At 36.7% G+C, this 22,522-nt stretch overlaps 4 protein-coding genes and 1 pseudogene across 7 annotated transcripts; 2 read left to right on the forward strand and 3 right to left on the reverse strand.

The window, feature by feature from the left end:
* LOC104704157 (probable WRKY transcription factor 46) lies at positions 5,543–6,110 on the reverse strand (the record flags this gene model as incomplete). Its single annotated transcript, XM_019226953.1, has 1 exon — positions 5,543–6,110. A coding segment is annotated over one exon (507 nt), but the record flags the coding sequence as incomplete, so codon positions are not given.
* Positions 6,638–9,083, reverse strand: LOC104699739 (annotated as a pseudogene).
* LOC104699743 (3-methyl-2-oxobutanoate hydroxymethyltransferase 2, mitochondrial-like) lies at positions 9,098–11,034 on the forward strand. 2 transcript variants are annotated; one of them, XM_019227334.1, is made up of 5 exons: positions 9,098–9,547; positions 9,676–9,804; positions 9,979–10,125; positions 10,338–10,391; positions 10,515–10,968. In XM_019227334.1, the coding sequence occupies exons 1-5, from the start codon at positions 9,140–9,142 to the stop codon at positions 10,761–10,763; spliced, it is 987 nt and encodes a 328-aa protein (XP_019082879.1). In that variant the 5' UTR covers positions 9,098–9,139; the 3' UTR covers positions 10,764–10,968. The 2 variants fall into 2 exon arrangements, with proteins under 2 accessions (XP_019082879.1, XP_010413384.1); XM_010415082.2 differs by having other exon boundaries at positions 9,099–9,547; positions 9,676–9,882; positions 10,515–11,034.
* Positions 11,071–17,749, reverse strand: LOC104699745 (B3 domain-containing protein REM20-like). Of its 3 annotated transcripts, none has more exons than XM_010415084.2 (7): positions 17,465–17,749; positions 17,118–17,254; positions 16,904–16,993; positions 12,538–12,666; positions 11,732–12,152; positions 11,570–11,649; positions 11,071–11,487 (listed from the first exon to the last, which is right to left on the reverse strand). In XM_010415084.2, the coding sequence occupies exons 1-7, from the start codon at positions 17,658–17,660 to the stop codon at positions 11,233–11,235; spliced, it is 1,308 nt and encodes a 435-aa protein (XP_010413386.1). In that variant the 5' UTR covers positions 17,661–17,749; the 3' UTR covers positions 11,071–11,232. The 3 variants fall into 3 exon arrangements, with proteins under 3 accessions (XP_010413386.1, XP_010413387.1, XP_010413388.1); XM_010415085.2 differs by having other exon boundaries at positions 17,118–17,251; positions 17,465–17,746; XM_010415086.2 differs by lacking the exon at positions 12,538–12,666 and having other exon boundaries at positions 17,465–17,747.
* On the forward strand, positions 13,282–15,793 carry LOC104699744 (pentatricopeptide repeat-containing protein At3g61520, mitochondrial-like). Its single transcript, XM_010415083.2, has one exon. The coding sequence runs from the start codon at positions 13,377–13,379 to the stop codon at positions 15,681–15,683; it is 2,307 nt and encodes a 768-aa protein (XP_010413385.1). The 5' UTR covers positions 13,282–13,376; the 3' UTR covers positions 15,684–15,793.

The raw sequence follows: 22,522 nt of genomic DNA on the forward strand, positions 1-22,522 counted from the left end.
TTTTTTTTTTGTTTAGTCGATGTCGAAGAGAAGAGATAGAGGAGTGGGGCATTCATTATTTATAGACAACAATGTATTATGACGGTCAGGATTCGATCATGTGATCTTTCAACGGTCATTAATCAATCTTTCCTTTTTCCTTTCTAGTACTTACCCATAACTATATTTCCTTTTTCTTTTTTTTCTTTATAATAATAACGACTAACTATTTCCTTTGTTCTAATTAAAGTCCATATATCTTAAAATTAAAACCTCCTCAACCCTCGGTTCGGTGACTAGCCGTTATATATAGATTAGACGGTTCCGTACAAATTTCCTTCTCTTTTTTCTTCTTTTTGTTTTTTTTTTTTTTTTGTTGATTTTTTGCTTTATGATATTTGTAACCGACAAAAGGTAGATTTATATAATCTCCTAGCTAATTTATCATATTTCTTTCTATAATTACCAAAATAAAATAAAATAAACAAGAATTAACCTTAGCTTCTTCGTTAGCATTTTTGGTTTATTTGGCGTTTACTAATTAAACCATTGTTTTCATTATCAAACCTTCTCCGTCTCCCAACACGATCACGCATTATATCCTTTGCTTCCTCAACCATACGGCTCCGATCGTCTTCCTTCCGTGAGAGCAGAGCACTACTGTCCCAACCATGGCACTCGTTGAAGCTTTCTCTTCATGATGGTTGACGTTGAAGCTTTGTTTGGTTGGTCGGTAAAGATTTCAATAAAGCATAAACCTTTCGCCTTAACAGCTCGGCCACGCGCACAGTTGCTTGACGAAGCCTTACAAGTTCCATCACCGCCCGCAACACTTTCCTGGCCATGTTTTTGCAGACATCATTCACAAGATCTTTTACGTACGTACTGCATGACTGATAACTTCAAACACAAACTAATATAATGACAATTGTGGAAACTTTACACAATTGTAGAAATTGGATATCTAACATCCGAACCTAATTAGTAAACAAACTCATCACATGTATGTCATATGAATATTTCACAACTTTAACACTTCCATAATATTAATGAGCTCACTTTATCGCATATCTTAGTAGATGATCATTACAACTTTAGCCATGTGTATGATATATGAACATTTATAGAACATAGCGACCTATAGCTACGGTCAGGTTTAGCCTTTTAAATAATGCATTTGAGTTTTTCAACGGGGCTATAAAGAGATCCTTTTGAGTTTGTTGTTATAAAGTCCCATATCCAACATCATTTTCGTCCATTAGTTTAAAAATGGTTCAAATTTTAAATTGTAATTTCACTCTAATTCAGAATTATTCTTAAAATATACTTATCCTAATCTTTTTTTGTGCTTTCAATGCGTCCTCGGGTTAGGTGTTCGTTTTCAAATTATTTACAACGATCATTACGTTGATGTTACCGGTATAGTATTACTATATATGTTAGATTATTTATTTCAACTACCTAAACTTAGTACGAAGAAAAAGGACATAGTCACAAATACGAATTATTCTAGTTGCCTTGTATTCTTTTTTTTTTTAACATATAACAAGTACGTTATTTTGGGTCTCGCACCTAAAACTTTTTATTTCTCTAAAAATGCTTTTAAAAGGTCTTTGGAGATGATTTTGTTAATTTTATGTATTATTTGATGATTTAAATAATTTAGAAATAAATCATACAAAAATGATAGGAGAATCATAATTTTAAATATTGACATATTTTTTTGAATATCTATACTTTAGAAAATCCAAAATAACGTTAGTTTAAAAAGAAAAATCAAAAATTAATATGGATATTATTTATGATGGAAAATATTTGTTGCCTTTTTCTAGATTTTAAATATATAGATCTCATTTCCCGATTTTAAGTCTAGATTTTTTAAAAATTTGTTATATAATGCAGTGGCATGCTATCGTAAATATTCCAATTCCAGGATTTGTTTGTTAAAACTACTAAAAAAATACTAGCATAGAATATAGATGTATCATTTCTAGTTTCAACACCAAAGAGAGCAGGTACAGAAGAATTTTCAGACTAAGCCATGTGTCGTATACAATTTATATATGTGTTGTCATTCAATTACTATCGCTTTTATACAATCGCTTTTTACGCCCAAAAACTGGAAGATGAGAGACTTGCTTGGCAAGGCTATCTCTATGGAGAATAATATTGTAAAGATCAATTATTGCCAATTTCTTTTTTCTTTTTGAGCAACGCAAGATCTTTCTTTTTTTTTCTTCCTGGTCAGTTCGCAAACCCAAGAATTAGGGTTTTGTATAAATTAAGGCAAATAAAACAAACATGAGGACAAAATAAAACTTCCAGCAGCCATGTCTGTGCTTCTCAGCTGCCTCTCGAAGCTCTCTTCTCTTCTCTTCTCTCCAATGGCTTTGTGTTCTGTAATACTCCTTCTAATGTCTGTGATTGTTACTACGCAGAGACACCTCACCGCTTGTTCTTTCTCAACTTCCGTTTTGGAAAACACCTTTCCATGTGTTATCGCCGGTGCTCAACGATGTGGATCTACTTTGAGGGACGGGGATATCGGAAATCTCAAGAGATATACACATATTATTTTTGAAACTAATATTGTTACGGAAAAGAAGGTACCTATGAAGTTGGTGGAGGAAATGGGAACGGTAGGAGCATCCAATGGATGGGTTGCTACATTGAAGGAAGGAATAGTGTGTCTCCAAGATGATCTAAACCCAAGTGCGTCTGATATTGATCCAAAGCGAATCTACTTGCCTCCTCTTGTTACTCTGCCTCATTGCCAAACGCAAGTTGTAACCAATGTGGCCATGTCATCCTCTTCTCCCGAGGATGAAGACTGTGTTTGTGGCTGTCAAGTTCTTGGGACCTCAACTTAGCTTATGTAGGCCTGCTCGAAGCTCTGAGTGGACCAACATAAGAATCACAGACCCGGGTTTCTTCAATTCCCGTGTCATGTATTCCAAGAGAGATGAGATGTTCTCCATGCCGGCTTCAAGAGGCACATACATTGGATCATGGAATATTGGAGAACCCCAAGTGATTCAGCAGTTGCGGTATCAAGATTCTCCAGAGTTGGTGCACTCAAAGTGGGTGACGTTGGATTCAAGTTGCAGGAGCGAACACTTGGTGGAATCAAGACCCACTGGTGAAACTTTTCTTGTTAAATGGTACAACAGGATATACGGGTACGGCCGTAATATAATGATGCGAGTGTACCGATCACCCCGTTTCATGGTATTCAAAATTGACGAGGAAGGAAACGCTCAGTTCACTAGTGACATTGGAGATCTCTGCATCTTCCTCTCCGAGGCTGAACCTTTCTGTGTTCAGGCTAGCTTGTGTCAGCAAGATCATTTCTCAAACTGCCTCTTTGTCTTGGGTCGGGACTACCGCGGACATGCTAGTTTGACGTTGGGCCACGACGGTCGTAAATTTACGAATATGGGCACTTATCATGTGCCTTACTATATTTAGAGTTATTGTTATCATCCTAAATATGTTTTATTTGCTTTCGTTAGTATCTTTTGTTTTAAGGAAATGTTGTTTGATAAAGAATGTGAATTTATATGCACAGAGGACTAATCTCGGAATGTATCTAGAATCATCGATCAAAAAGCTAGCTAACCTTCATCTTGAATCTGAATCAGATTTGATCCAAATATCTTCTTGAATACCTACAGTAAATGGAACCTCCTTGGCTAGTCTCTGCTTTATTTCTTTCTTTTAAATCTGTTTCTTTGTAGTCATATATGTTTTATTTTCCAGGACCAAGTTAGAGAGAAATTATTTCACAAGTTTCCTGAGAAATTCTACAACCTCTCATCCACACAAAAAAAAAAGGCTATGAAACTTACACAACACGGCTTCAAATAATATTCTGCTAGTAAACAATAAAAGGTAGAAAAACCATAATTTATAATTCATAACTTGTTCAATGTAATTCTAGATAGTTATTTGTTTTAGATAATGGTAACTAGTGCACACCATATATAATATTCTCAAAAGCTTGTGCTGAATAATAAACCATGATAGCAATGTTTTTTTGTTTTTCGATTATAACTAAATTAGAAAACTTCATTCATCTACTAAAAAGTGTTTAGCTGTTGTGCTCGGACTATTCCGGAGTGGTGGAGCGCCGTCGAGATGGGCTATTCCGGAGTCGTGGAGACCCTTGAAAAAAATGATGTTTGGCTCTGTTTCTTCAGAAAAATATCTAGACTGGACACATATAGCTGCAGCCTTGGAGTGGAGAGAGATACAGAGACTGCTAATGTTACTAGTGTGCACCGCATTTCCGTCCTCGTATATTTTGTATACGATGAAGCGCTGCGTTTCCTTTCTACGGAAGTTGCTCTTCGTGTACCACTTAACCAAAAAAGTTTCACCGGTGGGTTCAAATTCCACCAAGTGTTCGCTCGTGCAATACGAATTCAAGCGCTCCCACTCTGAATGCACCCGCTCGGGATTATTTCGAAACCACAACTGCTTCATCTTGTGTTTGTGAATGTCTTTCGACTCTTCTCCAAGATTCCATGATCCAATGTAGGAGCCTCCAGAAGCCGGCATGGAGAACATATCATCTCTCTCGGAATACATGACACGTGAATTGAAAAAAGTCGGGTCCGTGATTCTTATGTTGGTCCACTCAGAGCTTCGAGCAGGCCTACATAAGCTAGTTGAGGTCCCAAGAACTTGATAGCCACAACAAAGTCTTCCTCCTCGGGGAAAAAGGATGACAGAGCTACGTTGGTTACAATTTGGGTTTGGCAATGAGGTAGAGTTACAAGGGGAGGCAGTGACATGCGTTTTCGATCTGCGTCTGGCTTATTTGGCTTTGGAGGCTCTTGGAGAGTCACTACTCCTTCCTTCAATGTAGCAACCGCTCCTTTGGATGATCCTATCGTTCCTGGATCCTCCATCAACCCATTATAAGGATATTCAAAAAACTCGAGATATCCCACATCCCCATTACTCAAAGTAGATCTGGAAACCTTTTTCGAAAAGGATGTTGAGAAAGAACGAGCGGTGAGGTGTCTCTGCGTAGTAACAATCACAGACATTATACAAGGAGTATTACAGAACATGTACAAAGCCATTGGAGAGATCAGGAGAAGAGAAGCTTACGACGACTATAGGTGTTTTCAGGGAAGAAAGTTTCCAGAGGCGGCTGAGAAGCAGAGACATTGCTGTTGGAAGTTTTTTTCTTGGTCCACTCGTGTTTTTTTTTTTTAAATCGCCTACCAAAGATATTACAAAACCTTAGATTTACGAACTTTAAAATAATAGAACAAGGGGGAAAAAAGAAGAAGCAAATGCGAATCATGCGTTGTCCCAAAAGAAAAAGGAATTAGTAATAATTGATATTCACAATCTTCTCCATAAATAGATAGCGATAGCCTTGCTCAGCAAGTCTCTCATCTTCCAGATTTGGGCTTAAAAAGCGATTGGGATCTAATTATAACTAAATTAGAAAACTTGATTCATCTACTAGATAGCGTTTAAAAAAAAGATTACTTCTCTATTCAGTTGTGACTAAATAGCTTTAGGATGATCCTATGGTTTGAGGAAGAAGCAAAGAAATCTACTATTACAAATTTACAAAATCAGAGCTACTTATATTACATCAAAGATCAATCATAACTTAAATCGAGAATATTTTTCAAAGAAGAGAAACACGAATCCTCGGTGGGTGAATTTGCAACAGAAGCAGAGGACGCAGATATCAACTCGTTGGTGATTCCAGATTCTGATGTTGTTGTAGGAGAAAAATTCTCCATCAGATTTTTCCAGCCAGTAGTATTCTCAGTCTCGGGATTTGAAAATGAAAACGTTCTGAAAATCTCCTTCTTGTTTTCCAAGTCATCGAGACTTAACATCAATTCTTCAGATTTCATATGTTTGATTGTATCTTCGGATTGCTCTCTAACATGATGTAGCTTAGGTACTCTGTTTCGTTCTTCTTCTTTGGACAAAGAAACAGAGTGTTTGGTGGTTGATAGTAGTAAATTGCCGTTACATGTGTGACTCTCTAAGTACTTGACTTCGTAACACGAAGGGTCTGCATCTGATTTTTGTACTTGCTTCACCGCTAAACACCCTCGTGTGAATCGATGTGTACATCTATAATATCCTCTGTATTATAAACAAAACAAAGTAAATTAATTTTCAGCAACTTTAATGAGAAGTTCTCCATTTAGAGGATCTAAAAGTGTGTAGTGATTCGAAGATCCAATCCAGTTTCCCTGCGCTACAAACATAACAGGAAAGAAAAGCTCAGAGACTCCACAACAGTAATAAGTACCAAATTCAAAATTCAGTCTGAGAAGTAAACACACACCAAAGCTCTGTAGTCTGTACTTCAGCAGGATTAGCACCAGATAGCCCCTCAGCATCTAACGTAGCTATGAATATTACATGACACAGCCAAAATTTCCTGCAATAGCCGTAATAAAGCACAGTACTGACTCACAGCAACACCTTCCAGTTTGGTAAAATTACTTGCACCATTTTTCTACTTATTGTACGATTCGAAATATAGTCTAACAGATTTCTACAGAGTTCTATAATAGTTGACACTTGACATTATATATGATCTCACTATTGGCTCACCTGTTAAGTTCCGCAATGTAGAATCTTCTTCATGAACATTGATTGGAAAGGAAGCTCAAAATTGAAAGACTTTCTTTATTCATTCTCTTTCTTTTACGCACTTAATTCTCAAAGAGGATACAAAGAAGAAAACCACAAGTCTCTGACTCTTACAAGGATTCAAAAGAGAGGCTTTTTCCCATTGATCATTCCCAACAAATGGTCAAGAACTTGTCTTCCAGCATCACGAAGACCCGAATGCATAAACTCATTTGTTACCCAAAGTCTGATACCCGAAATCTGAGAAGCTGTTTCCGTCACAAGCTTGAAGTTTACATACATATCTTCATAGTATACCGCTGCAGCCACAGGCACCTACCAGAACGAAAGAGCATGTGAAAACAGAGAACATTGTTTGATCCATAAGAAAAGAAAAACAGATGAAGATTCAGAAACATACTTTGTTAGTTTTCAATGTACCAACATCATATAATGGAGGCCAATCCTCTTTCTTGGCCAAGAGATCAGCAGCAGCTTTGAATGGCTTCAAGGCATGAATCTCATCAAACATCCATGGAAATATCATCTATATAAATACAAAATTCTAATTTAGTTAACCAACGTGAACCAATCATCCAAGCTATGAGTAATTAGTCATATAATTAGAAATACTTGAAACATGTACCTCTCCCGTGAAGAGTACAGGCTGACCTTCTTTGACTGCCTTCACTGCATCAAATTTGAACTCAGTTTTTTCCCGTAATCTATGAGCAGACCATCTTGATGAAGCACCCTGAAAAAGTTTCCAATTAAGAGAACATGACAACAACTAGAACCAAATGTATGAAATAGGAAAGACGTTGAGGTATTTGAAGAGACTATACCTCACAGTATATGGCTTCGTGGAGAAGAGCATATAGTGGATTTGTATCAAAAGAATGCCAATTCTCAAACTGCAGGAACGATAAAACATCTCAGACTATCAATTCCCTCTTTAACAGATACTCGAAAAACAACAAATTTTTGAGGTTCTCTTACAGCGTTTAAGAAGAACTGACTAATATGTTTTGGAGCTCCAGTAACTAAGATAGGATCCCATACTCTCTCCAACCTACGATCAATAAAGACATGAGATTTAACACAGAAAATTTGATGTGACTGATAAAAAATAAGCAAGCTAAACTCTTACATCTAGTGAAGGCGCTCAAAACCAGTACTTGATCCTAAACCAGAAAGACCAAGAGTTTGAAGACCCTTAGGAGTGAGAATGCCTCCTGATGGAAGAAGTACCTAAAGAAAACGAAACATAGGAAAGTAAAGAGCTAAACTAAACTGGTCAGAGGATTTGGCAAATGTTGTAATCCCTCACCCCACCGCCTTCAGAATCAGCCAAGTACTTTACGATTTCGCGTACAATCTCAATGTCCTCAGGGAACCTCTTGTAGTATTTTTCGTTTTGGCGAGCAACTTGTTCAAAACCGGCTTCATACACATCATCTGCGGTGCATGCTTTGCCAATTGGTGGGATTCCTCCAGTTATTAGCACTTGTTTTAGTCCTTCCGGCGCAAAGCTCAAATATGTAAGTGCACAAAAGCCACCAAAACTCTGCAGAAGAAAAAATATAAACAATAAATCAAATGACAAGAACTGAAGTAGAGTGACTAATAGACAATACAGAGACAAAAAATAACTTACCTGACCCAAAATAGTCCAAGGATCGGCACTAGGAACAAGACGAACTCTAATAAACTCAGCATCTTTAACTATATTATCAGCTCGAAAGTGAACCAAATAATCAGCTAACTCCTTGGCTGATTTGAATTGAAGCATTGAGGAAGATGTTAAAGGGGTTGACAAGCCTGTTCCTCTCTGTAGGAATCCAAACTCAAATTAAAGCAACACAAAGACTAAGAAAAGTGTCCATAGAAAAGCATTAAACTATATAAAAAAGTATCATACTTGATCGAGTAAGATAACATGAAACTCTTCACAAGCTCTTTGAATCCATCCACCAGCTTCACTAGGCCTTGGTCCTTCAAATCCTGGACCACCTTGTAAATACAATAAATACGGCATTGCTTGCTCCTCTTTCCCCACTGCAAAATATTTAAATTCAAACTTAGATCAAAACAGAATCAGTTTTAGATTTTTTGAATCAAAAAGCCCCGATCTTTGAAGTTACCCGCAACGATTTCTCGAGCGAAGACTGTGATTTTGGGAGAAGTTTTGGAATAATCAAGAGGGACTATGAATCGATGATCACGCAATCGGAGCTCCGGCACAGAAAACCACTTCCCTGTGACATGCTCCGACCTCGATTCCCCAGCTTCAGCCATGGAGGTGAACACACGATAAGATCTCCGGCGACGGTAGAGATTGATAACACCTGAAAGAGACGATTTTGATGGAGTAGAAGATAGAGAGAGTACGAAAGCAGTCAACTTTGGAATCGGAGTGACCAGCGCGTGAGTCGTCAACATCGTTTTTTTTATTCAAGTTTACTTTTTTTAAAGATTTATCCAAACGAAAAGAAAAAGTCTCTAAATTTAAAAAATTTAATCTCATCAGATAGCAACAATGGCTTCATCGCTCGTCAGGAGTTGCTCGCGTGTTTCGAGGGTGGCCTTAACCACCGTCCGGTTTATGAGCAACATACCGGAAAACACGGTTTACGGAGGACCGAAACCGCAAAACCCGAATCAGAGAGTGACTTTGACGCAATTGAGACAGAAACATCGGAAAGGTGAGCCGATAACCGTCGTCACCGCCTACGATTACCCTTCCGCCGTTCACGTCGACACAGCCGGAATCGATGTTTGTCTCGTTGGAGATTCAGCTGCCATGGTTGTCCATGGCTATGACACCACCCTTCCTATCTCCTTAGACGAGATGCTCGTTCACTGTCGCGCCGTCGCTCGTGGAGCCAAAAGGCCACTTCTTGTCGGCGATTTGCCCTTTGGTACTTATGAATCTAACACCAATCAGGTGAGTAATCATCGAAAGTTTGATGCTTTGTTTCAAATTAAGCATCTTGGAGGTTAAAAATTTTCAGTTAAATTCCTTTGGAAATCATTGATTTTGATTGATTGAATTCTAGTTTGAATGGTGTTCAGGCGGTTGATAGTGCAGTTAGAGTGCTCAAGGAAGGAGGAATGGATGCTATTAAACTTGAAGGAGGATCGCCTTCAAGGATCACTGCTGCAAAATCCATTGTGGAAGCACGGATTGCGGTTATGGGACATGTTGGATTGACTCCTCAAGCTATAAGTGTTCTTGGTGGTTTTAGGCCACAGGGCAAAAACATAGCTAGTGCTGTTAAGGTCTGAAACTAAGGGTTCATGCATGTGTATGTAATCTTTAATAAGGTTAGTTTTTAAGGTGTGATGAAATGATAGTCTCTTATTTTGTGTGATTAGGTTGTTGAAACTGCCATGGCTTTACAAGAAGCTGGATGTTTTTCGGTTGTTTTGGAATGTGTTCCGCCTCCCGTGGCTGCTGCTGCAACCTCTGCACTTCATATTCCCACCATTGGTATAGGAGCTGGCCCTTTCTGCAGTGGACAGGTTCGCTTTGACACTTCTTTAGATTATCTTATCGAGCTAAACTAGGCTTTTTTCGGTTTTGCGTGCTTATCTTGTTTGATTGAATAAACCATTTTCTCAATCTTTATTGGGGCTTTTTGCGTGATCAAAGAGTAAGATCAGCACAAAAAGAGTGAGTTATATACTATTCTAGTATTCTGATAAAGTATGTCACCTATTTCTTGTGGATGCAGGTTTTAGTCTACCATGATCTTCTGGGGATGATGCAGCATCCACATCATGCTAAGGTTAAAATCCTGAACCAATCATCTATCATCATAAATCATCATCCTTCTTCCATCTTCCTGCTTTTACGATTTATTATCTAAATGTTTCCGCTATGTTGCATCCCTACACTCTTTCCAATTCAGGTTACTCCAAAGTTTTGCAAACAGTACGCTCAAGTAGGAGAAGTGATCAACAAAGCGCTCTTGGATTATAAGGAAGAAGTATCTGAGCACTTGTTTCCAGGTCCTTCTTACAGCCCTTACAAGATCTCCTCAAGCGACCTTGATGGATTCTTAAGCGAGTTACAGAAGTTGGGCTTAGATAAGGCTGCTTCTGCTGCAGCAGCATCAGCTGAGAAGATGGAGCATTCAGATTCACCATCTTCTCAGTGACAGCTATAGCAATTCTCTAAGATCTTCATTTTGAGTACGTAGTTATGGTTGAAGAAATAAAAATCCTTAAATAGGATAGCTTTTTGCGGGTAAAATTGGTGTAATCCGTAGGAGTTAGCTATTTCAGAGTTCAGGGTGGTGGCTGATTAATAAAACAAAGGGGATAGTTGTTTGAGAAAAATAAAGATTTGTCCTCATTCTGTAATAAAGTAATGAGTCTGATATAAAAACTTACGTTCAGTTTTATGAGAAAACTAAGGATTCGTCCCCATTATGGAATACTAGCATTCAAAACATAACAAGAAACAGCTATAAGTTCATAAGTTTTCTTGAGGATGAAGAAGGTACTACCACTATGATAAAACCTGAGAAGAAACATAAGAACACAAAAGTCATAGCAACTCATGTCACAGTACTAATGATAATTATGATGGTGATAGTGATGATGATGGTTATGGTGATGAGAGGATCAAGCAGTTCCGCGGATGACGTGGACTCTGATGGAATGAACCATTTTCTCTCGGTCATGAAGAAGCTCGCATTCAACAGTATCTTGGTGTTTCTTAAGTCTGTTCCTTCTGCAAATCCTGTTCCATCCTTTGAAACAAACCGTATCAACTGCCCATTTGCCTCTAAGCCCTACCAAGGTCCCTTCACCATCAATGTACTTTACGGAATCACCAAATATAAGCTCATTTTCTCTCACAACACTGGCTGGAATAATCTGCACAAAACAAAACCACCACAACATGTAAGAACCCCATTGAAAGTAAAGAGAGACAGTAACTGAATCTTAAGTCTTTTACCAGTTCATTATTCCTGTTCTTGAGGGTAGTTGGAAAGTGTGGATTAGTTAGCGCTTTAACGTCTACGTTCCCTTCAAAAACTGAAACAAAACAAGCTTAACAATACTAGTTTTTTGGATTAACGATGTTTAAATACTTTGTAAAAAAAAAAGACTATCACACCTGCAGCAGCATCAGATTCAGTCTCTTCGTCCTCAAATGGATAAAGACTCTGGCTGATTTCTTCATCTTCACCTAAGCTAATGTCATAATCAACATCCATTGAAGGTTCTTCGTCTTCTTCAGAATCATCAGAACTAGAACCAGAAAGCTCTAGTGTCTCTGCTTCAGCTCTGGTCTCTTTACAACCCAAACGACCGAACACACTAACTTCAAAGGTTCGGTTACCATCATACACGAATGTCAAGAACTCTCCGTCCACAAGTTCATGGTCCTGTGCAAACTTTGACCATCCAGCTGTAAAATACGCACCGTCACGTATTTTCTTCATGCTCACTGTCCAATCTCTTCCTCCAGTGCCTTGGAGCTTTGCTGTGTTTGGCAATGGATCAGCAAGGAATTCGATGAAAGACAAAGGAATCGCCTGAGGATCCAAACACATATATGTTAACTTGTTATAACTTAAATCAAACAGAAACCATGGTGTCTTAGTTTTAACACAGTCATAAAAGTCATCGAGTCTCTCTGTTTTTCAAGTTTACCAACGACAGTTTTTTAACCTATGCTTTAGTGCACAAGAAACAAAGGAAAAAAATCCAAAATTTGTTACCACTCACAGCTCATTCCGGTTTAATTACAGTTAACAGATGAACCCCAACTGCAAAGTGCAAACTAACTAAAAGATTCAAAACCATAAAGCACAACTCTCTCATTGATACTTAACTTTCCTAAAAGTTTGAGACTTTTGCTACTACGGTTACGGAAGACAGAAGAAAGAAGAAAAAGAAAGAGATGAGAGTTATTCTTACAAATGATTCAGAGGCTGTTTGAGAGACGAACACCTTGAAGAAACGAGGGAACAAAACGTCATCATCATGTTCAGGCTCAGCCATGGAGATGTAAGAAGCGAGAGAGGAAGGGAGAGTCGAAATGGGTCTCTGTGCTAGTGAGAGAGGGATACAATACAAACGTCGATGAGATATTGTAACAATAGCCGAGAGAGAAAGAGTGAGAATGAAAGAGAAAGGAGTCAAAGTTTGACCGTCAAACAAAACCTCAGTGTTTGAAAAAACAGTTGTACACTGTACTCTAATTCACATATCTTTAATTTACAGTTTGACCCCATAACTTGTAATAAATTATAGTCAAAACTCAAAAGGAAGCAGAACCGGATTCCCGATTTGTGTTAAGTCTTCTGAAAAAATACATGAATATAGAAAATGAGTGTAATAATGAAAAGCCGAACACTAAGTTTGCGTGTCTGCATGAAAAAAAAACAGAGACTGTAATATTTTTGATGGTACTGCAACTGCAAGGATGTGAGATTGCAGCCCCACTCTATCCTCTGTTGGGTTCTCATTCACAGATTATTTTAAGACAAAGGGGATAGTGTTTTGAGAAAAATAAAGATTTGTCCTCATTCTGTAATAAAATAATGAGTGTGATATAAAAAACTCACGTTCAGTTTTATAATAAAAATAAAGATTTTTTAATATTTTTAAAAGGTTTTCTGGGCCAAATTAGTGTTAAAGCCCATTATTGGAATGGCCTAAACTTCTTGTTCGTTGAGTGTCACCTCAATCCGCCGAACAGAGTTCTTCGTCGTCTCTCACTTTTCCCGGTGGCCGTCATTTTTTAAACCTTGACGATGAGTATCGTGCTATCAATTTCCCGGCGCCGGAACTCTTATGTTCTGCTCAACCATGTCAGATTCCTCCGCCGAGTTTGTGATGATGTTGAACCACCACGGCCGGAAATCAAATCGGAGAGCCAGGAATCCGTAGTAGCAAAATTTTTGGAGAACCTTAAAAAGCTCCCGCAACATGATTGGGCGTCGAGCGAGTCGCTAAGTTCACTTCTCGTATCTTCTTCTTCTGTTTCTCCTGTAGCATTCGCTCAAATCACGCGGCGGCTAGGATCGTACTCTCAAGCAATCTCGTTCTTCGAGTACCTGGATGCGAAATCTGAGTCTCTTAATCGCCGTGATGCATCTCTCTCCTTGACATTGCAATCGGTTATTGAATTCGCCGGTAGGGAAGGACCTGAATCGCGGGATAAACTTCTCCAGCTTTACGAGATTGCCAAAGAGAAGAACATCCCGCTTACTGTTGTTGCCGCTAAGCTTCTGATCCGATGGTTTGGGCGTGTGGGTATGGTGAATCAGTCGGTTATTGTATACGAAGGGCTCGATTCGGATATGAAAAACACGCCAGTTCGTAATGTTGTAATCGGTGTGTTGCTAAGAAATGGACTTGTGGATGATGCCTTCAAGGTGCTCGACGAAATGCTTCAGAAAGAATCAGTTTTTCCTCCTAATAGAATCACAGCGGATATTGTGTTGCACGAGGTTTGGAAGGGAAGGCTTTTGACTGAAGGAAAGCTCATTGGGTTGATTTCAAGATTTAGCTCTCATGGTGTCTCCCCAAACTCTGTTTGGCTGACTCGGTTTATTAATAGTCTATGCAAATATGGTGGTAGCACCAATGCAGCTTGGGATATTTTGAGCGACCTGATGAAGAACAATGCCCCACTTGAAGCTCCTCCCTTCAATGCGCTCTTGTCATGCTTAGGAAGGAATATGAACATTGGTAGAATGAGTGATTTAGTCTTGAAGATGGATGAGATAGGAATTAGGCCTGATGTTGTGACTTTAGGGATCCTTATTAACACTTTGTGCAAATCAAGGAGGGTCGATGAAGCACTCCAAGTTTTTGAACAAATGTGTGGAAAGAGAAGTGAAGATGGGAATGTGATTAAAGCTGATTCGATTCTTTTTAATACTCTCATTGACGGGCTCTGCAAGACGTGGAGGTTGGAAGAAGCAGAGGAGTTGTTGGCAAGGATGAAGGTGGAAGAGAGTTGTGCGCCCAATGCAGTTACTTATAATTGCTTGATCGATGGGTATTGCAGAGCTGGAAAGCTTGAGACGGCTAAAGAAGTTGTTTCTCAGATGAAGGAGGCCGGGATCAAACCGAATGTGGTTACTCTTAATTCAATCGTTGGTGGGATGTGCAGGCACCATGGATTGAACATGGCGGTTCTTTTCTTTATGGATATGGAAAAGGAAGGCGTGAAAGGGAATGTGATTACTTATATGACATTGATCCATGCTTGTTGCAGCGTCAGTAACATAGAAAAGGCTATGCATTGGTATGATAAAATGTTGGAAGCTGGTTGTTCTCCTGATGCAAATATCTATTATGCTTTGATCTCTGGATTGTGCCAAGCTAGGCAGGATCATGACGCCATTAGAGTGGTGGAGAAACTGAAAGAGGGAGGGTTTTCTCTTGACTTATTGGCTTACAACATTCTTATTGGGTTGTTTTGTGATAAGAATAATGCAGAGAAAGTCTATGAGATGCTAACCGATATGGAAAAAGAAGGGATGAAACCTGATTCCATCACTTACAACACTCTCATTTCGTTTTTCGGCAGACACAAGGACTTCCAGAGTGTTCAGAAAATGATGGAGCAGATGAGAGAAGACGGGTTAGACCCGACTGTTGTAACGTATGGAGCGGTAATCGAAGCTTATTGTTCAGTCGGAGAATTAAACGAAGCAATGAAGCTCTTCAAGGAAATGGGTTTGCAGTCAAAGGTCAAGCCGAACACTGTGATATACAACATTCTCATAAACGCATTTTCTAAGCTGGGGAATTACGAACAAGCTCTGTCGCTGAAAGAGGAAATGAAGAAGATGGTGAGGCCTAATGTTGAAACTTACAATGCCTTGTTTAACTGTCTCAAAGAGAAGAGCCAAACTGAGACATTGCTTAAGCTGATGGATGAGATGGTAGAACAGTCCTGTGAACCAAATCAGATCACCATGGAGATTCTAATGGAGCGTCTCTCAGGTTCTAATGAGTTAGTTAAGCTGAGGAAGTTTATGCAAGGTTATTCTGTTGCTACTCGGACTGAGAAAGCTTCACCTTTCGATGTCTTTGGCTTGGGATAGTGGTTTAGTAGATTCAGTAACTTATAGATTAGTAAAAATGATCTAAATTTTGTCTTTGATTCTGTCGTGCTTCTACACAATCGTTATTTATGTTTGGTTTTATTCTTCAAGTTTACTATTTTTAGTAACCGAAACTAATTTGTGAAAATTGAAACAAAATCCAGCATTCTACAATTCTCGATGCATTAGGTTTAACTAATGATCCCATTAACTTATGGGCCTCAGATAATCATGTATTTGATGAGCTCCATTGAGATTTGGACAGACACGTGTCTTGAATTGACTAAACGCATCCTAAGCAGAGAGAATTTGACTATGTGTTCCCTTTTCAGACAACTGACGAGAGGAAGTCAAAGCTGCCCCATTTATATGTTCAACGAGTTGACTAGTTTTGTTTTAGTGATTTTACTGCTAAAACAACAATATTAATCTTAAGATATTTTGATAAATTGTTGACTTAATCATTATAAACTCCCCTAAAGGTGGCCTAAAGAGGCAAGAGCCTAGGGGTCACGACCGTAAGATCTTTCGCACCATTAAGACATCATTAATGAGAGAACTTTTTTTGGTGTTCTTAGATTAAATATATAGTGAAAATAATGTTAGATCAGTTGTTAAGATTATAGGTAAAAAAATTGGGAGAACTAATTATGGTGTTCTTAGAATAAAGATATAGTGAAATAATGTAAGATCAGTAATTAAGATCTTTTGTTAAAAAGCTAGTTATTGGGAGAACATGTTTAAGATCATAAGATTTAATAATATAATATTCATAAACATTTTACAAATTATAAAAACTTATAAAATAACATTTAAATTGCTTACTTATAAACTTGTAAATAAAATGTAAAAAAACAAACAAACATATTACTTAATTAATTATAACAGATAAACATCTTATTTAATGAATAAATAGTTTAATATCCAAATTTATTCTATATATGCTCTATCAAATCCTCTCTTCAACCGTGCAACCATTTGCACCCAAAGTGATAATAACAACACTGCTAAGCAAGGTGAAATGTTGGAATATTGTAAGCAGATTTGGACAAACAAAATGAAGATGTTACTAACTAATGTATTATCACATGAGCAGTTTATCCCAAACGAAAGATATAAAACTATGTAGCAGAATCATGAAACAGAACAAACACTAATAGTCTGTTTATACAAGCTTGGAGCAAACTTATTAGTGAAAACAAAGGAGGTCAGAAGAGAACCTGCGCTTCAGCGCGCACGACTGCTCTAACACGGTCGTTATAGTCTTCAATACTAAGCGGAGGGAAAAGAAAATGCCTACGAGCATAAAGCTGCACAACCATGAGAGAAACTGTTAAATGGAATGGGAGAAGTTAAGATTTGGAGAAAAGAGTGTAAAACAGTAACGGGGGGTCTGCATTGGACATATTGACAAGCTAACAACACAAATCTTGCCTCGTAAATGGAATCGCCTATAAAAGCTAATGAAGCAGCATTGAAGACTGATCTTGGTTTCTCCAACTTTGGTGGACTTGGAGACCATGTCTCATATCCCATATAAGTATCATCAACTTCAACAGGTTGTAACTCTACTACATAAAAGAAACAAAATTTTAGCAAACCCTCTCTAACAGAACCACGAATTTGGAAATTAGACAAGTCTTCTACACAATCCAATACCATAGAATAAAAAAATTAAAGAGAAAGCTTTTTGATTCGAAAGTTTGGTTTATCAAATGTATACTAGACAGAATTAATAAGCAAACATCGCAATTGATTCAATTTCGAGTTAAAGAGTCCACCTTTACTAGGGGGACGCTTGAGCAAATCGGCGACGGAGATGCTGATTACTGGAGACGGTGAAGGTAACGGCGGCGGTAAGAAAGAATTACTGTTAGGATTCTTCTTCACTTTCCGCGGCGCATTAGGGTTGTACGGAAGCCTAGGTTGTGTATCCAAGGCAGCTCTCACCACTGAACTCGCCGATAAAATCACCATTTTTCTAAAAGCTTACTCCTTTTGTGTTTTTGGGTTCGAAAGATCTCATTTGTTTTTGACCGCGGCAACGATAAAAAAATGAGAACTGAATATTTTTCTCTCTCCAAAACATCTCGACCAATCACGTTACAGAAAACAAATGAGAATTGGGCATTAGATCAATTCTCACTCAAGACCAGAAATTTTGATCTAAGCCCACTATTCCCTTTTTTATTAATTATTTTGGGCTTATAACACACCATCTGTTCGGCCGATAATGATGGCTTTATAATAGCGTTTTATTCCCAGTTTCCCACTTAATACGTAGTACGTACGTACAATTTATCATGTTTTGTGAGGAAGAAAATACTAATACTTTTGAACCCAAAGTATACTATTATGATAATATTTTTCAAGAATGTAAAATACAACTATTCTCCCAAGACTATTACACATTTACATTACTTGACAATAAAAATCAATATTATTGGTCAGAGATGAATATTTAAACATTAGGTTTTTTTTTCTACGTTGAATTAACACTTTTATCTGCTAAAAATCTTATGTGATGTGGATATGGAAATTAAGAACACAGATTCTCTTTCAACTCTTAATTATATTCTTTTTACTTTCCTAAAGGTATGATAGGAACTTCTGTTGTAAATATGAATAAATTAAAGGAGTTATGCATGTTTCTATCTTTATACTGAACACATGGTATAAGGATATCCATATATATATATATATATATATATATATTTTTGTTTATATGAATAGTTTTGTAATACTACAAATAATTCGAAGTCTGGAGTTTTTTTGATTCGATTATTAACTTATTTGTCAACTAAAATTGTTTAGTTTTCTTGCATGTTAATTAGCGATAGCTCAGACTAGCAAGCTAGGGTCTAAAACTAAAATCGATTCCGTAAACAAATTGCCTAAGCTTATAAAGACCATCCACCGAGCTTTCTTAGTTTGTTCTATCATCAATAAAAAAAAGTAGGAAAATTGTAGGAAATTTAACTTTTGGACATACAGTTTAGAAAGATAAAGGAATCGGATGCTGTACATATCTAACAACTATCAAATAAATAGTATATTTGTTGAAACACATCCAGTGAAAATCGATAAACGCTTTGTACAATAATTTGAGCTAAGCAGCCAACTCAAATTACACTATTAAATTTTCTTGGAATGAGTTTTTTACCCAAGTTTGTTGACAGATTTAGTAATTTTTAATTAATCGTCATGCATCGTCGATAGAGCAAGAGAGACCAATAAAATCTGGGGCTCCATACGGATTAAGGAAAAAATAACATCAAAGTTTTTTAATGTTTGTACAAAAAGATTATTCATAAAAAAGTTGATCGAAACTCTTGTTTTAAATGAATAATATTCTGATAAACTTATGAATAATAGCATGTTTTGTGTGATTTTCCTAAAATGGGAGCCTCTTAATTTGTAATAATAATTAAAAAACTCTTTAAGTGAGATCCCATTGAAATGTTTCATGCCAAATAAAAATATAAAATGAGGGCCCATTTAAATGTTTCATGCCAATGTACTCAAGTCGAAAAACGTTTTATGTTAAAATCAACCTTACAACCGATTTGACAAAGAGACGCATCACATATATATTCACATGTATATGCTTAAACTTGCTACTTTGTTCCGATTACTACAAAGAGAAGCTGAACGACTATAGCTTTAGTTCCGATCATTGGTCGTTTGTATTTGTTAAAGTAGTGAAGTCAATTATTGAAGAAATTGATTATGGTGTGTTTGGTCTCTTAGTTGATGAATCTACAAATATATCTCACAAAGAACAAATGGCTGTTGTATTCTGATTTGTTAATAAGAGCGGAGCAGTGAAAGAAAGGTTTATTGGACTTGTTCATGTAAAAGAAACGTCATTTGCATCTTTGAAGTCTGCTATTGATAATTTGTTTGTTAAATATGGGTTGAGCTTGAAAAGGCTGTGAGGGCAAGGCTATGATGGAGCAAACAATACGAAGGGAGAATTTAATGGCTTGAAAGCATTGGTTGTTAGAGAAAACAGTGCTGCTTATTATGTCTATTGCTTTGCTCATCAACTCCAGTTGGTGGTGGTTGCAATCGCAAAAAACACTTTGAGGTTGGTGATTTTTTTGATATGATTTCTACATTATTGAATGTGGTTGGAGCTTCTTGCAAAAGGCAAGATATGATTCGAGAAAATTATCGAGTAAAAGTGCAGGAATGAATTAGTAAAGGTGAGATTAACACTGGTACAAGATTGAATCAAGAAATTTCGCTTCAAAGACCTGGAAATACTCGATGGGGTTCTCATCATAAAACATTGTAACGATTAGTTGAGTTGTTTTCTACTATCATTGAGGTTCTTGAGTATATCCAAAATGAAGGCGTTGAAGACTCCAAAAAACGTCAAGCATATGGTCTTCTCAAGTACTTTCACACTTTTGATTGTGTGTTCTATATGCAACTAATGCTACTTATTTTGGGATTGACTGAGAATTTGTCAATGGCTTTGCAAAAGAAAGATCAAGATATTTTGAATGCCATGTCATTGGTGGAATCTACTAAGAGAGAATTGCAGAAGCTTAGGGATGATGGATGGGATTCATTTATGAATAAAGTTTCATCTTTTTGCGAGAAACATAATGTTGAAATGCTTGTCATGGAAGACGTCTTTGTTGATCCAAGGAAACCAAGAAGGAGAACCAATATAACTAACTTGCATCATTATAAGGTTAACTGTTTCTACACTATTCTACATTTACAGCTTCAAGAGTTCAATGATTGTTTTATGGAGGTAAACACTGATCTACTTATATGTATGGCTTTTTTAAGTCCTCTTGATTCATTTTGCGAGTTTGACAAGGAAAAATTGGTGAATTTGGTTAAGTTTTATCCAGATGACTTTAGTTATGGGGAGACTTTGTGTCTTGAGCAGCATCTTGATATCTACATTGACAATGTGCGCAGAGATGAATGATTTAAAAATTTGAAAAGTCTTGGAGATCTTTCTTGTTTGATGGTAAAAACCCAAAAGCATCTTGCACATCCTTTGGTTTACAAGCTTTTGAAGTTAGTCTTAACTTTACTAGTTGCAGCAGCAAGTGTTAAGGAATGTTTTTCGGCAATGAAATTGGTGAAGACGATTACACGCAATAGAATTGAAGACCAGTTTGTAAGTGATTGTCTTGTTTGCTATATTGAAAAATAGTTACTTGAATCTGTCACAAATGAAAAAGTGATAGAAAGGTTTCAAATGTTGAATGAGCATAGGGTGATTTTGTAAGATGTTTAAGAATATTCATCTGATAATTTTTATATATTATATAATATTTAAGTTTTTGTTATATATTTGCCGCTGACGAATAAATTTTCTAGATCCGCACTGCAAAAGTATATATCTATCACATGCATTTACGAAGTAAAAAAGAATCATAATTTATAAGTAAAAACTAAAAGTAAAGGATATATGAAAGAGTTGGCGTAACAATTAACATCAATATGAAAAAGTTTATCATCACTAACCAACATTCTATCGGGGACAGCTAAGATCACACTACAGTCCGTCTATGCAAAAGGCATTTCGTTACACGTGCGTGTACGTATTCTTTTTCCCTACAAATACACACTAATAATAAGAAAACGAGTAATCTCTCAACTCAAATACGACGTGTCCTTCTAGTTTTAGACTTTTTCATCTCCGACCAATTCAATTTAAGGCAAATTTGATTTAGAGAGAAGTTTTACTATAAATGGCTAAATGTCATACATCTAAAAAGCCGTCCACAAAGATCTTTGATCTCCAATTCCTTAGTGGACTGCTGTCACGTGTCCAATACTTTCAAATTTGGTTTCACATGTTAATTTGTAATTATGAGTTACTATATAAACATAATGAATGACCTTGAAGAAGTATTTGGAGCTTAACAACCAACCCATTACCGAAGTATTTGAATCATTTTTCTTCCTCTTAAACTAATTTAGAATGGAGGAAAACCAAATTTTGAAATTTTAATCGCACGAGATTAGACCATGGGTCACGTTGCGGTCGACACGCAAAGTAATTTTAAAGCTTAAATATATATGATTTGACCAAGTTTAACATAGTTTTATAATCTGGAAAATAGATTATTAGTTAACTAACGCTTCTTGAATACGACTGTAACATCTTAATGTTCAAATGTAAATTTACAAGAAACTATGTATTGAAAGTACTTTATTCTTAATATTATTCGGATATTATGTCGAGCCTAAAATTTAAAATTCTTTTATTTTTCTAAAAATGTAAATCACCCCCAAGTCAAGGTAAACATTTCTCCCCGAATCTATATCAACGTGGGTCTAATAATAGAGTTCGTAAGACTTGAACTTGTTTTATTTTTTAACTTCGTTGAATCTTTAAATCACTCTCGACTTTTAATTTGTTCATTCTCTTTTGTCTTTAAACCTCTTTGGTTGATCTAATTGTTTAATTAAAATCAATGGAAGTATGGAACACAAAAGTCTTTTTAATGTTATTAGTTAGTAGTTAGTACCGTGATACCAAGTCTTCTGTATTTTCTAACATAATTATTAAATAGTCTGGTGTACTCCAAAACATTCTTAATAACAAATAAATACAAGTATACTGCCGTATATAATCTTTAGCGTTTTTCATAGGATCGTATCTAAAGTTCTTAACAACTTAAATGTACCATATGCACTGGGTATAGGGTTGTAACGTTTGTTGTCCTAATGTCTTAAAAGAAACCTACAAAATGCTAAATGATTTATCATCAGTTCATAGTGACATAGGAACTAGATTCATCTGTTATGTTTGCACAAAAAAAAAGATTCATCAGTTATGTTTGCACAAAAAAAAGATCCAT

Source organism: Camelina sativa, chromosome 7, assembly GCF_000633955.1.
Source record: "Camelina sativa cultivar DH55 chromosome 7, Cs, whole genome shotgun sequence".
In the NCBI taxonomy this organism is placed as follows: Eukaryota; Viridiplantae; Streptophyta; class Magnoliopsida; order Brassicales; family Brassicaceae; genus Camelina; species Camelina sativa.

Bases quoted from the DNA above. Each gene is read 5' to 3' on its own strand.
- LOC104699744 (XM_010415083.2), top strand. From the start codon at position 13,377: ATGAGTATCGTGCTATCAATTTCCCGGCGCCGGAACTCTTATGTTCTG.
- LOC104699745 (XM_010415084.2), bottom strand. From the start codon at position 17,660: ATGGTGATTTTATCGGCGAGTTCAGTGGTGAGAGCTGCCTTGGATACA. The intron at 17,255-17,464 runs GTGGACTCTTTA...TCTTTTATGTAG, and splicing joins CAAGCGTCCCCCTAGTAAAG to TAGAGTTACAACCTGTTGAA. The intron at 12,153-12,537 runs GTAAGAATAACT...TTGGATCCTCAG, and splicing joins AAACAGCCTCTGAATCATTT to GCGATTCCTTTGTCTTTCAT.
- LOC104699743 (XM_010415082.2), top strand. From the start codon at position 9,140: ATGGCTTCATCGCTCGTCAGGAGTTGCTCGCGTGTTTCGAGGGTGGCC. The intron at 9,883-9,978 runs GTCTGAAACTAA...TTGTGTGATTAG, and splicing joins ACATAGCTAGTGCTGTTAAG to GTTGTTGAAACTGCCATGGC. The intron at 10,392-10,514 runs GTTAAAATCCTG...TTTCCAATTCAG, and splicing joins AGCATCCACATCATGCTAAG to GTTACTCCAAAGTTTTGCAA.